This window comes from Daphnia pulicaria, chromosome 11, assembly GCF_021234035.1.
Source record: "Daphnia pulicaria isolate SC F1-1A chromosome 11, SC_F0-13Bv2, whole genome shotgun sequence".
Classification (NCBI taxonomy): Eukaryota; Metazoa; Arthropoda; class Branchiopoda; order Diplostraca; family Daphniidae; genus Daphnia; species Daphnia pulicaria.
This window is the reverse complement of record NC_060923.1, coordinates 2,579,603-2,596,151: the sequence shown is the minus strand read 5'-3', so window position 1 is coordinate 2,596,151 and position 16,549 is coordinate 2,579,603. Positions and strand designations below refer to the sequence as shown.

General features: G+C 38.3%; 2 protein-coding genes and 4 long non-coding RNA genes across 8 annotated transcripts; 2 read left to right on the top strand and 4 right to left on the bottom strand.

Annotated features, from left to right (window-relative positions):
- Positions 1 to 655: 655 nt before the first annotated feature.
- LOC124315735 lies at positions 656 to 2,875 on the bottom strand. Of its 2 annotated transcripts, XR_006911618.1 has the most exons (5): positions 2,770 to 2,875; positions 2,570 to 2,708; positions 1,110 to 1,263; positions 939 to 1,047; positions 656 to 767 (listed from the first exon to the last, which is right to left on the bottom strand). It is a non-coding gene; the product is annotated as an uncharacterized LOC124315735 (long non-coding RNA). The 2 variants fall into 2 exon arrangements; XR_006911617.1 differs by having other exon boundaries at positions 656 to 1,047; positions 2,770 to 2,873.
- Positions 2,876 to 3,206: 331 nt separating this feature from the next.
- On the top strand, positions 3,207 to 3,714 carry LOC124315740. Its single transcript, XR_006911626.1, has 4 exons — positions 3,207 to 3,239; positions 3,296 to 3,423; positions 3,504 to 3,606; positions 3,666 to 3,714. It is a non-coding gene; the product is annotated as an uncharacterized LOC124315740 (long non-coding RNA).
- A 14-nt stretch (positions 3,715 to 3,728) lies between these two features.
- LOC124315727 lies at positions 3,729 to 5,396 on the top strand. The gene is made up of 3 exons (XR_006911606.1): positions 3,729 to 3,770; positions 3,892 to 4,150; positions 4,957 to 5,396. It is a non-coding gene; the product is annotated as an uncharacterized LOC124315727 (long non-coding RNA).
- Positions 5,397 to 6,562: 1,166 nt separating this feature from the next.
- On the bottom strand, positions 6,563 to 7,490 carry LOC124315711. Its single transcript, XR_006911585.1, has 4 exons — positions 7,253 to 7,490; positions 6,903 to 7,152; positions 6,625 to 6,781; positions 6,563 to 6,572 (listed from the first exon to the last, which is right to left on the bottom strand). It is a non-coding gene; the product is annotated as an uncharacterized LOC124315711 (long non-coding RNA).
- A 1,652-nt stretch (positions 7,491 to 9,142) lies between these two features.
- LOC124315237 (nucleolar protein 56-like) lies at positions 9,143 to 11,650 on the bottom strand. Of its 2 annotated transcripts, XM_046780771.1 has the most exons (10): positions 11,491 to 11,650; positions 11,205 to 11,409; positions 10,929 to 11,138; positions 10,701 to 10,866; positions 10,445 to 10,632; positions 10,131 to 10,383; positions 9,922 to 10,070; positions 9,710 to 9,846; positions 9,474 to 9,651; positions 9,143 to 9,410 (listed from the first exon to the last, which is right to left on the bottom strand). In XM_046780771.1, exons 1-10 carry the CDS (start codon positions 11,491 to 11,493, stop codon positions 9,265 to 9,267), a joined length of 1,635 nt encoding a protein of 544 aa, XP_046636727.1. In that variant the 5' UTR covers positions 11,494 to 11,650; the 3' UTR covers positions 9,143 to 9,264. The 2 variants fall into 2 exon arrangements, with proteins under 2 accessions (XP_046636727.1, XP_046636725.1); XM_046780769.1 differs by having other exon boundaries at positions 9,143 to 9,651.
- Positions 11,651 to 11,914: 264 nt separating this feature from the next.
- LOC124315123 (histone-lysine N-methyltransferase NSD2-like) lies at positions 11,915 to 16,462 on the bottom strand. Its single transcript, XM_046780555.1, has 12 exons — positions 15,979 to 16,462; positions 15,596 to 15,915; positions 15,377 to 15,522; positions 15,201 to 15,310; positions 14,412 to 15,133; positions 14,029 to 14,350; positions 13,817 to 13,967; positions 13,617 to 13,757; positions 13,405 to 13,553; positions 12,794 to 13,340; positions 12,544 to 12,727; positions 11,915 to 12,475 (listed from the first exon to the last, which is right to left on the bottom strand). Exons 1-12 carry the CDS (start codon positions 16,206 to 16,208, stop codon positions 12,210 to 12,212), a joined length of 3,288 nt encoding a protein of 1,095 aa, XP_046636511.1. The 5' UTR covers positions 16,209 to 16,462; the 3' UTR covers positions 11,915 to 12,209.
- Positions 16,463 to 16,549: the final 87 nt, after the last annotated feature.

Below are 16,549 nucleotides of genomic sequence, written 5' to 3'. Positions count from 1 at the left end.
CGGCGATGCTATAGACATCTGGTGGTGATGCTGGTTGATGCGATGTTGATGCCAAATTACTACACTGAAGTTCCGAAGTATTACTCTTCGCCGAGTTACTACACTACCAAAGCACCTGAATATTACACCACAACCTACGCTTCTCCAGATTAGGCTACTACAGGGAAGCTCCTAAATACTAGAGCCTATCTAATTTTGTCAATTATCTTAAATTTTGTCGGTCATATCTTAATAGCTACTAGTCAATTATTGATTGTTAATCTATAATGAGAAAATAAATGTTTTAGTGCGGGTAATCATCTTGTACGACTTGTCTTGCCACCTAAAATCCTTCTGACATTACGACGTCTTCTGATTTTTGTTGGATCTTTCTTATTTCGCAAGTTAGATGACTATTGCTCTAGTCGCTCTGCATTCGGACATACTCTTGTTTTTGAACTAACTTCATTTCCAGGGTAAGTTACGGGAGAAACGTACTGTTTATGTTGACTAAACTTTTTTAAGTTAACAGCAGAAGTTTAGTATTGTTAACTTTAAGTTTAATGTAACATATGTCCATGGCAAATAATGTTTGATTTCTCATAGAAGTTGAATGAAAAAGTCTGGTATTAAAGGACAAATCACTTATCTATTTATTTTTTATATATAAAACTTGTTGTAAAAGTTGTATTTATAATTTTATACCAGCATTAAAATCGATTGAATGCAAATTTTTAAGAATTGTTTTCAAATTGGCCATTACTCCCAGCACTATGTAGGAACAGTATCTAGAACATGTAGAAAGTTGTATGGCGGTAGATGATTGCAGTTTCTTGAATATGCAGCGAGCACAGACTAATGAATTTCCATAAATGTAAATTGCTATAATTTGACAACTTAGAAGAGCAATCAATCAAGACAGGGGGTGACACTGCCCTGCCTGTGCCCAGAGAGATTACCTGGCCAGTGAAGAACAGAGAAGTACGAGGCCAGTTTTACTGGGGAGATATAGTCATAGTAGGATTGTTGGTTTCCAAACAACTATAACAGTGACAAAGAGGGATTAACCTGAAAGGAGAGTAAGTTTCTATATAATTTTCAAACCATATTGTAGTGACAGAAAGAAATACCTCAAATTTATCAACCTTACATTGCCCTAAATTAGAACAAAGTGTTGGTCACCATAAAATCTTGAGTAGCAGCATTTTCTTGCTGTTGTTTGCAAAACTGATAGCAACAAAGAATGGGATCTTGCGAAGACATCAATATCTTGAAAATTTACAACTCGATAGGGAAAAGTTAATGTGAATAACATTATTGCCTTAAAGAGCACAGTAAATAAAAATAATTTTGGTAAAATAAGGGAGTCCCTAATTTGCGCGAAGCGCGCCTGCGCGCGCGCGCACTCTAATTTGCGCGCAATAACGTGCGCGCCTTACACACGAATGTGCGCGCTTTTCAAAATTGCGCGCGCAAAAAATTTCTTATACTCTGCTCGTGTATGAACCTCTCTGAAAATATACACACACAGAACACTGATGAGAATTTTATTTTCTTACGACATTCTTTCGCGTGCACATATTAGGCTGAACAACCTGTTAGTAACGTTATGTTAGGGCCTCCAACCTCACTCCTACTTTGCCCAAAAAAAACGAAAAGTTGGTTGCCATCAAATGGGCAATTTGTCTTTCCACCTTTCTGTCGAAAATGATAGCCGTCTGCCCTCCAATCTGAACCATTTACATGCAAATTGTAATACTTATCCCACTTTTTCAGAAATTAAATTAAAAATCAGAATTTACCTTCTTTTTTTTATTCATCCTTCGCTTCGTACAAATAAACGAAGTCTCCCTTGGCCTTCACAACTGGTTCACTCAAAAGTGCAAGTGTAGAAATTAATTTAAAGAATTTGTAATTTTCGGACTTTCGCCCGCAATTACGAGTCATCCTGATCAGAAGAAAGCATTTTGAAACTGACTTAGAGTCAAGTCTTTTTTTCCAGTAGCCGTAGCCGTAGGCTTTGCAGTTGTGCAGCAATATTTGCTGTAAGCCTTGAGGTTTTCAGAATCAAGGGAGGGACGGGTAACCAAAAATCAGAATCAAGGGACGGGTAACCAAAATTTTGCGCTGTTACACTTTCCCACGATTCGAATCTATCCGTTGCTGTTCAGAGTTCTGACCAGCAGATTATGTCTCATCAGTATCATCTTATGTTATCATTAGTCTATGCTATATCCATATAGTTTAAACAGATCAATTTAAAATAAATCATGTGTGTGTGTGTGAATTTTGAAGGCCCATAGCCTACTACACGAGCAGTTTAAAAGAAATAAAAAGTATACATTATATGCGTTAATTTATTGAAACTATCATTACACTAACACAATAGATACACAATATACCGTAATCTATGCTTTTTATAACAACTCCCAGTAACGAGAAAAAAAAAATATTGAAAATTTTGTGCGCGCGCAATTTTGAAAAGCGCGCACATTAGTGTGTAAGGCGCGCACGTTATTGCGCGCAAATTAGAGTGCGCGCGCGCGCAGGCGCGCTTCGCGCAAATTAGGGACTCCCGTAAAATAACTACCTGTCAACACAAAATTATTTTGCTTCAGAAGGCATTAGGTTGTGGGCATGCATTATTGGATTAGACCATTTCATTTCTATTGTCACGAGCACCTAGTTAGCGGTTAGCCAGGTAGGATGAAAACTTCAGCTGAAATTATCTGAAAACATTTAGTCAAGAATGCAGTAAGAATCATTAGCTAAAGATTTTTCATCTTATACTTAAAAACAGTTGATTTGCTATCCGATCTCTGCTGTTAAACTTTTTAAGTAACTTATGAAAGTTACGACGTGTAATGTCATGTTGTCTGTCTGTGACTGACTGACAGTGCAACTAACTTAAGATTCAAAACTCATTACTAGATGTCGCCAGTGTCGCCCATGTTGTTCTTTCATGGTGAAACGAGGCGAAATGAGCGAAACAAATTGTTGTTAATTAATACTTATATTCCTGTGATTTCAAATACTAAATTGAACCTCGTATCATATGTAGGTTTATCTTGACCTATTTTCCTTATTTTTTTTACTGTACCAACTTATTTCTTCAAATTCTAGATGCATACTGTCAGTCATTCCAACAAGTTGACTTAGCGCTCAGTCAATTAACATCCATGAGGCCCAACATGTTGTCAAAAGCCTAAAACTCATGGTTGAAGTCAACATGAAGTGGAATACAAATGTGCCGAGATAAGGTATTTCCCAATTACTGCTACGAGACAATCACAATTCAGATTTTCATATAACAAAGGTATTCTTGCTCATGAACCATGGGATCTTTTCTGAATGTCGCAATTTTGGTGGCATAACCTGCAACAGCATGTTTGTTGTTATGGCTGTTTCTACTTCTATTTAGAAGACAACCCAGCTGAGGGATAGGTAGAGTTTTATTTCTCATAGGTAAATTCATATAAATTTGTAAATAATGTAGAGAATTTCCTTGTGCCATTGCTACTTAGAGTTTCAGAGACATGAAGAGTGTGAAGTGACGTGCCATGTATGTACCAAATCTGCTTGATGAAAGTCAAGTGCCCTACGAAATTCATCACCCTTATGATAAAGGTTAGCAACAATACCATCTATCACTACGCTACTGCAATACTTCATGACACTTTCTTTAGCATCAGGAAATTTATCTCATTATGTGGAGTAATGCTGTTGGTTGCTGTGAATTCCATTTTTACGGTTTTTTCATCATGAACATTTTAGTGTGCTTCTTAGAAAAGGTAAAGATTGATATGCTTTATTCATTTTATATTACAATTAATGTAAAACATTTTTTTCTTTTTTTTTTCTTTTTTTTCTTTTTTTTCTTTTTTTTCTTTTTTTTCTTTTTTTTTTTTACAGAGCACGCAGTTTCTTTATGGAATTTCTGTGGTCCTGTCACGGAGATTCTTGTGCCAACGCTGATCTTTGTCCATGACGGAAGAGGGCCTTCCACAAACGTCCATCCCTATCTTCGCGACGCACGCTCATCTAGCTTCACTGCTTCTAAACACAATTTGGTTTACTTCACTGGCGACTTGGCGAGTTTCTGGACCACTTCAGTGATCGCTTCCGTCCGCTGTTACGCACCTGCAGTCACTCACCACGGGATTATGCCCAGGTACCCAACAATTGGCTTATTTTCGTAGGTTATCTACCAATAGTCTAGTTGCGTTAGACTCTGTCTGTAATAGTTTCCAAAATCAGGCCCTTCTTACGCGCCAACGAAGTTTTACTTGGACGTTTCTTTTTTCTAACGCTAGATGGCTTTTGGATAATTTGCAGCTGTCAAAACAGTCAGTTTAAGTTAATTGGTACATCTCTTTTAACATTTGGTGGCAGTTATTTTGTTGAAATATTTAGTGTTAACTGACGATAACTATTCCCTCAACAAAGCTCACTTGTTAGATTTTTTAAAATGTGTTTTTTTTCTACTTCCGGTTTGCTCATTTCAGTCTGTAGTTCAGTAAATATTCATTTGAGGAGAAAAAGAACCACATATTCGTGATCCTCGTAAAATTTGTGGTAAAGCTCATATTATATTTTTTACGTTTTCGTACTTCCGGTTTCGAAAATTTTCCTGAACTATAGTTCAGGAAAATTTTCGATTTTGGTCAAATTTTGAATTTCGTTTAAATCACATCTAATCGACCCCAAATTTCATGGAGATCACGAATATGTGATTTAATTTGAACACAGCTCAATGGTTGAGGCGCTGTGGTTACTTCCGGTATACTTCCGGAATTTTTTTTTAGACTAGCAAGTGAGCTTTGTTCTGTTTACAGTTCTCAATATTGCAAGCTTGATTTTAAGTTTAAATAATTGCATTTTTAAATCTTTGAGCTAAAAAACCAGATCGATGTGCCTATATTTATTATGTAACTTTTATTGGCATGTCACTTAATAGAATTGTTTGTCTTGATTCAGGTAATGCAGAGGAGACGTCGAGAAGATGGATTTTCTCATCTTTGACAATCGTCACCGGTCTCCGTCGGATGTTGCCCCTGCTCCTGGTGAGAACGAAACTCGGTGGAATCGCGACCGACACCGAGACTCGTCATCAACGTGGATCATCGTATTGTTGGTATTATTGCGTTTGTGTTAGTTAACCCGTTGGCTGCCACACCTTTGTTCTCCACTGCACGGGCCGCGCTGTTCGGTCTCGTGGTTTAAAAGCTGCGGGGTCGGGGAGTCGCCAAGCCCAAACTTTGCCGCAAGGCAAGCCTGTTAAAAGGCAATGCACCTTAGTCCTCCCCTTGTCAGCACGGACTTGTCAGCAATGGCAAGTCCCACTTGGTCATGGATCCTTCAGACGTGGCACGTAGAGTAGTAGAGAGCAACCTACGGGTTGTATGGCGTGGCAGCCAACGGGTTATCTTAAGTGTGTGTATGTATGTTTGTATGTCACTGTAAAATGTGGTGGAATTGTGGGTGGAGGTGGGTCAATATAACACAATTCTTTTTATAAGTTTTTTGTTCATTGTCTTTTATTTACACTAAGTAATTTATACCAAGTATTGTTTAGGAATTATCTCAACTTCAAAGTCTTTCATTTATACCAAGATCAGCCACTTCCTTTTTACTGATAAGATTTGAAAATACCAACAGTTACAAGTTTTTTCGTAAATTACCCTTGTAACATCGTCAAAACACAAGAACATGTCCGTATGCAGATCGACTAAGGCAGTAGGAACCTCCAAAATATGAAACAGACGTATCACAGCGCAGGATACTGGCCTTGAAGAAGTCGAACACCAATAGACACCTATCAAAATGAAGACAGGTTTCAAGTTACTACCCAAAGTCTTAGAAAAGAATTACCCTTATTAGAATTTTTATTTTCTCATTTAAGATCAACAATTAATTCCCAGTGACCAATGATCATGAAGACAACCAACCAATTTAAATTTAAAAAAATAGATATTTCGGCTCTAGCTTTTAGGAATCTCCTTGTAGCAAAATCCGGAAGCAGTACTCCGCTCCCTTCGTGGTGTAGTACTCCGCTCCCTTCGTGGTGTAGTACTCCGCTCCCTTCGTGGTGTAGTACTCCGCTCCCTTCGTGGTGTAGTACTCCGCTCCCTTCGTGGTGTAGTACTCCGCTCCCTTCGTGGTGTAGTACTCCGCTCCCTTCGTGGTGTAGTACTCCGCTCCCTTCGTGGTGTAGTACTCCGCTCCCTTCGTGGTGTAGTACTCCGCTCCCTTCGTGGTGTAGTACTCCGCTCCCTTCGTGGTGTAGTACTCCGCTCCCTTCGTGGTGTAGTACTCCGCTCCCTTCGTGGTGTAGTACTCCGCTCCCTTCGTGGTGTAGTACTCCGCTCCCTTCGTGGTGTAGTACTCCGCTCCCTTCGTGGTGTAGTACTCCGCTCCCTTCGTGGTGTAGTACTCCGCTCCCTTCGTGGTGTAGTACTCCGCTCCCTTCGTGGTGTAGTACTCCGCTCCCTTCGTGGTGTAGTACTCCGCTCCCTTCGTGGTGTAGTACTCCGCTCCCTTCGTGGTGTAGTACTCCGCTCCCTTCGTGGTGTAGTACTCGGGGCAGAATTATACTTTGAGGCTTCGGTGTAGTAGTTCGGGACATCACGAGTTGTGGTGTAATACTCAGGGGTCTTGGTGGTGTAGTATCCAGTTGTTGCGTATGTTGTTGTTTAGTAAAACCCCGGCGTTGCGATTTCGTATCCGCCATACCCAGAAGACATCGGTACTCCCGTGGTCGCCTCAGCCATCAACACCCAACAGCAGCATAACCCACAGATAACTAGATAGTAAATAAATTTAATGCCGTTAATTCTCAGTTGTAACTAGTAAGTAAACAACTAGAACAAATAGAAAAATATGTAATGATTCACAATTCGTGTAAAAAAAGACAGAATATTTACCTATGTTTCCTAAGATAGAACATCGTAGGTTGAAGTTTAATACTCAGGAGACTTGGTGTTGTAATACTTGGGGTCTTCGGCATAGGAAGAGTTAATGTTGTTTTATAGTAAGTCGGCAGCAGTAAGTCGGTGTAGTATTCTTTTGCTGCCGAAGCTTCTTATCAACCGTGCGCAGGAGACATCGGTACACCAGTGGTCGCTCCAGCCATCAGCGATCCAACACCCAAAAGGAGCACGGCGCCATAGTTAACTTTAAAATAAACAAATTGAAAAATAAATATTTTAACTGAATCAAAAACTAAAAACAGGATAGAATTCATTCACGACTCGAATTTTAAATGAATATTTACCCATGATTGCAAACTGATAATGCGATGAAGAAGGCAGTTGGAGACCAATAGTGCTGCAGTTGTTCCCGTGTCGGAGACGCTAACTCGACTGATCACTGTGGCCTTTTCTCTCTCGCTTTATACGACTTTTTCTCACCCTTACCTCTCAACTCAAGCCTTGTGGGTATTTTACCTTTTTGATAATGATGGAAAACGTCCCGTTCTCACCCAACCTCTACACCACTGCATGAAAATTTTACCAATTTTATGTAATGATCTCCGTGACCTTCGCTTGAAGGACATCAAAACTGGCCTTTCCTCCTGCAGGTTGACGTTGCTGGGGATGGGTCTACTAAAACCAATATAAAAATGAATACCAAATGGTTATGGCTTAAAACTCACTTTATCCAAATTGACATTTAAGTAATTTAACTCGTTTCTTCGGTGAATGAATAAAATCTTCCATTTCGAACCGTTTGAAGGATAGTCGGCTTCTTCGAAAATATTTCACTGCAAACTTATCTATAAAGTTTCAAACACATGATCAATCCATATTTATTTCATGATGTGCACACAGTTGAGCCTTATTTTTTAATTTTTTTTCTTGGTCAATAAGCACGTCGCATGTCAGAAGCAAAAATGACAACATTTGAACAATCTTTGTTCTCAGTCGATGATGAACATGGGAAGAGTTTATAAAAGGTTAGTTTACAAATTTACTTTAATTTCACTCATCAATTGTTTCAATTTTATTTCTTAATAACCACTACAGATAATACTGAAACTCTCATTGGTAGTTCAGTAGTTGTAATACAAATTGTGTAATGTGTTTAAAAGCAAAGGTTGTGAGAATTTAAAACAATTACTTAGAAACCACACTTTTATCCAACTATTTTTTTTTTCTCTCAAAGTGAATTATTTGTTGTAAGAATTTAAAAAAAATCGTGTCATTTATTTCAGGTGTCACTAATCCATACCATATCCTATATGGGCAGTCAAGGCTTCCAAGTGAGGTTGCAGCAAAATCTCCAACTCGATAACCTGAAATTCACAAATACATCTGTAAAAACTACAATACTTTCATTTAAAAGACTTTTTTTTACCTCAAAACACATGTGATTACGGAACATTTGCATTTAAAAACTTTAGTAAAACGGACCAGTTTATCTCACTAAATGTGTTACTAGAACTGCACCGTACAATCTGAACTATTTGAATTTAAAACATGTGATTGTATCCCTCCTTCCTAAATAACAAGACACATCAAGTCATCAAAAATAATAACATCTAGCGAAAACAACCAGATCTGAAAACGCAAAGAAAGACGATTAAAAAAGTAATTCGCATTCATAACTTCGTAAATGTCATAGAATTTGGAATGTATTACTTTCAGTTCACTAACAACACCTCGACCCGCGTGTTCTCGATTCGATCGATCGTCATCGATCCGTCGTTATAAAAAGGAGTTGGTTAGTCGTTCCAAAGGAAGATTTACGTAAAATGTGGACAAACAGAAATTAAGATTTAAGATCAGTAGTGAAAAAGTTACATGAAGCGATCCCAAACGACGCACTTCGAACAGCTTTCACTCGAGGTTAGGCAAATAACTTGGCAACAGCAAAAGTAATAAGTACCCTTTTAAGTTGAAGAGATTTATAAATATCCAGAACGATTTCAGGATCTGACTGCCTACACATCTAGCATTCCCCAACTCCACGCCAGCCGCGGTTTTTCGAATATTACAGAAATACTCCATCACGAGACCTAAATAAAAATAAATTGTTAGTTTCAAAAGTAACAATTCTAACGTTAAATGATCTTACCGAAACACTAAGAAGAATATTTACTTCACTTCACTGTCATGGTCACTGCTGTGATAAAAACTTAGGAAAAAGGAATAATAGATACCCATTTTTGTGACCTTAGCCCAATTGTATTGATTCCGATTACATCATTACAAAAAACTAAAATAGTGAGCTGTTTCACAAGGTCAACAGATTGTGAGGAATTGCCGAGGTAAAGAAAGACATTCATTAGGCAGCGTTCTTCTTCTTTTTGGACTTCTTTGACGGTGAGGCTCCTTCATCATCTTCATCCATTGCTGATTGATCCAGTGTAGTTTCGGCATCTTTATTCTTCTTTTTCTTCTTCTTCTTTTCACTTACGCTGTTGTCTAAACCTACAGATTCGTCAAGTTTAGCATCGCCATTTCCATTCTCATCCCGAGACTTCTTTTTCTTGCCTTCGCCATTTAGTGGAAGTGAAGTGTCCATGGCTTCGACATCTTCTTGAGAGATACTTTTCTTCTTCTTCTTCTTTTTACCTTCTCCATCGGATGGAAGAGTAGTGTCAGTAGCGGCATCCATGGTAATATCAGCTGAGATGCTCTTCTTCTTCTTCTTCTTTTTCTTCTGGGAAGCCTAAACATCCGAACAATGTATGGAATACTGTCTACGCAATGAAAAATTATAAACATACCAAAACAGTTTTGGCTTCAGCTAAGGCTTCCTGCATAACATCCACATTTTTGCGAGGAATGTCTCCAGATTCATAAAACTTAAGTCGGTCTTCTACTTGCTCACGAAGCTTTATGCCAAATACATCGCAAGTTTCCTCTGAACAAGAAAACGACAGAAAGACATGACAATTTAGCTCGAGAAAATTTTACGAAATCAAAGAAAAATACATACCGGAAAAGCAATCAATTCTTGAAGCAATGGAACACTTGTTGGCCAAATAGCGAGAAATGCGCCCCTTATTCTTAACTCCAGCGCGACCAATGAATGTTGAATGATAAATCAAACCGTATTTCGGAGTATTGCCTTTGGTTTTCAGAGCTCTACAATAACATTTACGATAATACAGAAATTCACACACAAGTGAAGATTATAATTGTTACCTGAAGAGTGCTTTTTCAGCTCCAAGAATCTGGACAGTTGACGCGGGATATTTAGCAAGGCTAGTCAGAGAACCTGCATGTGAAATCAAACGGGCTCCGACTTGTTCACCAATAAGCGCTGACAAGTTTGGTGCTATGTTGTGCATTTTTGATCTCAGGTATTCTTGCAGTTCTTTACGATATTCAGCCAGCGCAACAACACGTTTGGCAAACCGTTCAATATTGATCAAATCGATAGGAGAAATGTCCATTCCTTAAAGAAAATAAGGGGTTAAATTTCAGTGCAAAAGTACAATTTATATTATTGATATTACCCATTGAAGAGCGCGAGGCATCTAAAACTGACTGAGCAATACCAGCATCATTAACAATTTCAGTTAGCTGAGGTAAGGATTCTTCTGACAGTTCCTTGCGGTTCTTAATAAACTGAGCACATTTGGCAAAGACATAGTTGTCAGGAACAACTTTGATGAGTTCTGGGAAGTGGTAGGAGTACCACTCTCTAGAATTTTTAAATATTAAGAGATGGAATTAAATCTGCAAAAACTGTTTTTAAATAAACAAACTAACCTAATACGCATTGAAAATGTGTTGATGTCTTTGTCCAGTTGGTCAAGCAATGCAATACTTTGAATGATCATGTTGTCAACTCTGTGGACGTTAAACTTAACTTTGGCTCGTGAGTAGCTGTGACCCAAACCAAGCTGAGCAACTCCAGAAGTTTGAACAGTGAAACCTGCCAATATACATGAAAATATTTAAACCTTGAAAGCTTAACCCAAATTATCAAAAACATACCTTTCACTAGGTGAGCAAAATGTACTCTGATGCCACGAACAATTTCAGGGATTACACCTGCATGCTGGCAAGTGATACCCAAAATTTCTGAGATCGAAGCACCTAGCTTGGGTTCACTAACACCCAACACAAAGCTGTCCTTCTTTCCCTTTTTCTCAGGCTTGGGTAAGTTAGTTTCCAGAAAGAGGTTAAGATCCTCAGAGAGCACACCTAATTTATTAAATGATACATTAGTAACTATCGGTCAGGGAAAAAAAATAAAAAAGTATCAGCTACCTTCGGAAATTGAATTGATGTTGTCAAGCGCATGTGCAGCAGATTTAAAGGGGGCAAATGCAACCAATTTAACGACGCCATTGAAACGGCTTAAATCCGTGACGGACTGCTCAACTTGAGGCAGGAAAGATCCGACGTCTTCGAATTCTCTTACGCGAAATAACGCATAGCCAGCCGCATGCTCAAACAGCACGAACATTTGTGCCTAATTGGAAGATGAAACATTGATATATTATTTCCATTAATTTAACTCAAATTCATAACTCAATTATGAATGTTAACTTACCATTTTCAAAATATAAAACAGAGATTAACAATTGTCAACTAAAACTTTCACGATTTCAATCATAAAACACGTGTCGACAGTGTGAGAGTTTCAGCCATGGAAAGCATGTGAAACTGATTCCTAGCAAAGCATGAACAGAACAAATGAAGAGCGTTAAGCGACATGCGCCTATATTACCGCAAAGGCCCGCTAGAGGCAGGCCAAAAGTCGATGACGTTTCGAAAATAAGTAAATTTTTTTTGAATCTATTCTTTATTAAATTTTTAATTAAATATGCATAGATAAAAGAATAATTTAAAAATGCGATTGCAGTAAATAGCTTGTTACATTTTAAATTGTAGTAAACAATTGCAGTCCGCCATTCGCAACTTGACATCCTCGCTTTTTTAAATAATACAAAAATAAGAATTCATTTTTCATAATCCATGAATATCTTTGTTTTCTTTGTATTTTATTTAGTAATATCCGGTTCAAAATTTATGCACAATACGATGATATAATTATCGTCAATATAGCAAAGCACTGAGTAAGAAAAGGGCAAAAAAAAACAATTTTATGGCTCAGGAAGTCAAAACAGCAAAAGGGCAGAATTTAGATTATATCTCTGTTGAAGATCCAGTGGCAACTATGTATTCAGCATATTTACTAGCATCATCGATAAAAAAGAGAGCGATGGATGAAATCTAAATAAATGCATTATCATATTAAATAAAGCTTAATCAACAGCTACTTGTCTCACTGAGGGAACTAGAAGGTTCCGGCGATGTAGTCACCACAGTCGCAGCATCTTCTTCCAGCCGACGTTTGAGAAAAAATTCCGTTTCTTCTTGAGAATGCTCATTACAGATTAAACCAAGCCGGTCGTGAGATTGCATGTCCACTTCTAGGGCATGAGTCGAACAGAGAGAGTTGGGACAAACGCTACAAAACTGGGAGGCTTTGCGACCACAAACATCGCAGTGATGCCAAGGACACGTCCATTGACCTGAAAAAAGATTTTGTACGATTATAATACGGAAAAAAAAAGTTTTAATCTGAAGATTTTGTTTTTACCTTTTGGTGGAGCGGACAATTTAAGACATTCAAGATGATAAACTTTACTGCAATTCTTGAAATCACATACCACCAATTCACCACCTTCGGTACAGCGGAAGCAAAAATCCTCAGACACTGTTTCTTTTTCCAGTTTCCGTTGCTGTTTTTTCTTTTTGCCCTTTACTACTTTAACCTTTTCCACCTAAGAAATTAAAGATGATTTTTTTATCAAGGACTAATTGCTGAAATTATAAAGAAATTGAATTACCTTCAATTGTTTGGGTTTGGCACCAATAAATCCAGCGCAATTTGGAGCTCCACAGTGACAAGGCTGCTGCCTTTGATTGCTCTCATTCGCGACATCTTGAGCGCATTCTAACTGATAATTGAAGGTTAGCTCTGCATGGGCAGGAATGTCAACCACAGCAAAGAGTCCGATTCGGGTATCACCCAAAACGGTCCATTTTTGTGTTTCGCAGTTGGGCTGACACGAATGATTCATAAAACGAGCGAAATTTCCGCTGGGTCCAGCGTCAATCATTCGGTTGTTATCTAACGTCAAGAAATAATAAGCTTCATCTTGCGCGTCTTGTTTGGCTTTGAGACGGCGCCGGAATTCGTTGTTATCGATGATTTCTCCAACGTACTCTACGACGAAATCGCCTTTCTTTATGTCAGCATGAGATTTAAGCCCCCAGCCTTTTCCTCCAGTATTGAACGGGTAGAGAGGAGGCGAAAGACGTTGCTGGAAACGCTGGTTCTGGCACAATTTCCGACCAGCGCAAACATTCGGGTCACATTCAAACAACAATATTCTAAAATAACATAATTAAAATTAGTCTATGCTTATAGTAAAATCACTGAAGGACTGGATCAAACCTGTTGATACACTCTGAATCCGGTCCACACGTTGGTTGCCCTTCTATAACTTCACAGTCACATATAGCGGACGAGAAAGGGCTGGAATCTTGCATACGAACTTTACCCACTGGTTTGTTACTGCGGATTTTGTTGTAATGTGGTGGTTTCTGGAAATTAGACGTATGGCGTTAACATTACTATTATTATCAAGGAAATATGATGAGACTTACTACATTAATTTTCGCTTGACGCTCGGCTGTTCTTTCAACCAGTACTTGTTTACGTAGCTGAAAAGCAGGAGTAACATCTTCTAAAGCTCGTTTGAAGTCATCACCTAATTTGTTCTTACTTTTCACTTTACATCCTTGGTCCTGAAAATAACAATACTCAGTATTTATTTCGAAAGAAATAAGATAAAAATAAAACTTACTCCATCCTGATAGAGGAATACTTGGCCACGATACACATAGGCGCTGTTGTTGCTGCCGTAGAAATAGACCAAGAACTCGCCTGCCTTTGGCTGATATTTCTGATGTTTAGGCGGAATTTCATCCAAGGGGAAAACTCTGCCTGGCCACCATCTACGAACATAAATGTTGATTCCTGGTACTTGGTTAAAGACGTACAAATAAGAAGACAGACCTATAGATGCTCATTTTAATCCAAACGATGTCTCCGTAGAGGATGGTCTTGCCAGATGTGCATTCAAAGCAGATAAACGATCCATCTGGCTCTTTTTCCAATCCGGCACAATGAGTGTGAAGCGACGAAGGACAGCGTTCACAGCATATAAGACTTCCACCTTCGGAACAAACGATGCACCAATTTACATTGTAATGATTAGGTATAATCGTCTTTTTCTCCTTCTTGGATTTCTTAACAACATCGCGATTTTCCACGTGCTTAAAACACTTCATCTGAAAAGTGGACAGTTGAACACAGCCAGCCGCCAAACATTTTTCACCTTATAAAAAATAGCACAAATAGGTCAAGTCAAAAAGGTAGAAACGTTTAAGTAGAAATACTTTGATGATAGGCAGTTGGACAGTGAATGCAGCGCAACAATTTCTTCTCTACCTGATTCAGTTCATTTAAATCCGCAACGCAAGTGTGGCAGTAATGTGCTGGGCATGTGAACTGAGAAGCTGGCTTTTCTTGCTTTATGCTTGGCGAGTGGAAGAGTTTCAAACAATGGCGATGATAACGTCGACCACACAGCTTTAAATTGCAATTAAGCAACTCGCCATCCGATTTCCGGCAAAGGCAGCAATTTGAATTGGTGGACGGATTGCAATTTAGGCATAAAAAGGTTTCGTCATTTGAAGCTTCCTCCGAGTTCTGTTTGATACATTCGGGATGATAAACTGACCGACACTTGTTGCATGGCATGGTTTGACCTTCTCGAGATCCGCAACACTCGCAAACTTCCGTGCGTATTTCCTTGTCACGTTTCTTCGCTACCTCTTTACTGACATCTTCTGGAACAGACACCTCTGTTTGCTTATTGTCTTCCACTTGAGTAATGTCTTCCGATTGCTCACTGACATCACTCAACGTCTGGATATGTTCATTCGAAACTGTTGATTGCTGATCTTCTAACGAAACAGAGTCTTCTGAGCGTTCTTTGCTCTGGCGACGACGCTTAGGTTTTCTGTCCACATTTTGATCTGCAGATTTTCGTTTTCGTTGAATTTGCTCTTCTTCTTTGGATTGAAGAAGTTTTCTAAATAACACCAAACGTTCATTCCTGAATAATAATTACAAAGTCATGAGTTTCATTTTTCACGAAGTGCTTCTTAATTTCGGAATCATACCTTGATAAAGACACAGCCTGTTTCGCTTCGTCCACAGCCAACTGCCAATTTTTCCTACCACTTTTGATGGCCTGTTGAAGAGACTTGAAGATTTTGCTTTTGGACTGAACCTGAATTCACATTCCAATATACACATTAGAAAAATGATTAAAAAAGATAGATTATAATTATTTTACATGTTTCAAAAAGCCATTTTTGTCTTTCAATAACTCTTCCACACCACCTTTAAAAGGAAACAACATATTGGCAGATAGCCAGCTTCGTGACCCATTATCCCCATAGAATTCAACATGATATGACCTGATATCTGTCTTTCCAGTTACTGGAATAAAATAAAAAACAAACAAATTAAGTTTAAAAATAAACTGGTCTTTTGAAAGAAAAAAAATACTTACTCCTGGTTTTTGTGTAGAGAGATTCCTCAGGATCTGGAGTAATAAGCGAAGGCCAAAGGGGATATCCAGAAATATAGGCCCAGACTAAATCTCCAATGGCAAATGGGAGATTCAAGTCTTGAACCTCCAAGACTGGTGACATTTCTTTATTGTTATCCTTGAGATCAGTAGTAGCTTCAAGCTGATTAACATTATTATCAACTGTGGTGTTGTTGTTTGGAACTGATTCAACTTTTGTGATATCTGATTGCACATGCAGCTGCAAATCATCATATGTTATTAGTTTGTTTTCTTTATCTTCAGTAATTTTGGTAGAAGACCTAAGCAATTTTTAAAAGACTTTAGTAACACATTCTGATTTTTGCAGGAAATATCACTCTTACTTGTTATCATCAACAAGCAACAAAGGTTGCTTCTCGATTAAACCTGTTGATTCATTTGCAATTGGAATTAGATATTCTCTGGTCTTTGAATTTCGTTGAGCATTCTTAGTTGGAGAATCTGGAGGACTATCTGGTGTCTTAGGCCTTTCACGAGATAACGGCCTTCGTGACGAACTTCTCCATTTTGATATCAACATCAGCCTCTGACTTTTTGCCTCTTTTTCATTCATGATTGAGCAAATAACACAATTTTTTTAACTTTCAAGTGTGTCAATACTATTAAAGATCAAAACATGTTAAACCCCACTTAAAAATTACACTAAAAAACACATTAAATTATGAGAATACTGAAATGCTGACAGCTGAACACAATTTCGATTTGATGTCTGGTGTTAAGAGTGAAAAAGGCGGGAAATTGAACAGAAGGAGGGTGTGCAGAAGTCTCTTCTACTTCGTGCGTACCGGAAGCAGGGGTATAGAGTTCGTTTTGTGTGTCGTTTAGACGTTTACAGACCAAAACGCCAAAACTACACGGAACTTAACTTTATTGGAGTTAATTCAGCAAATTTCG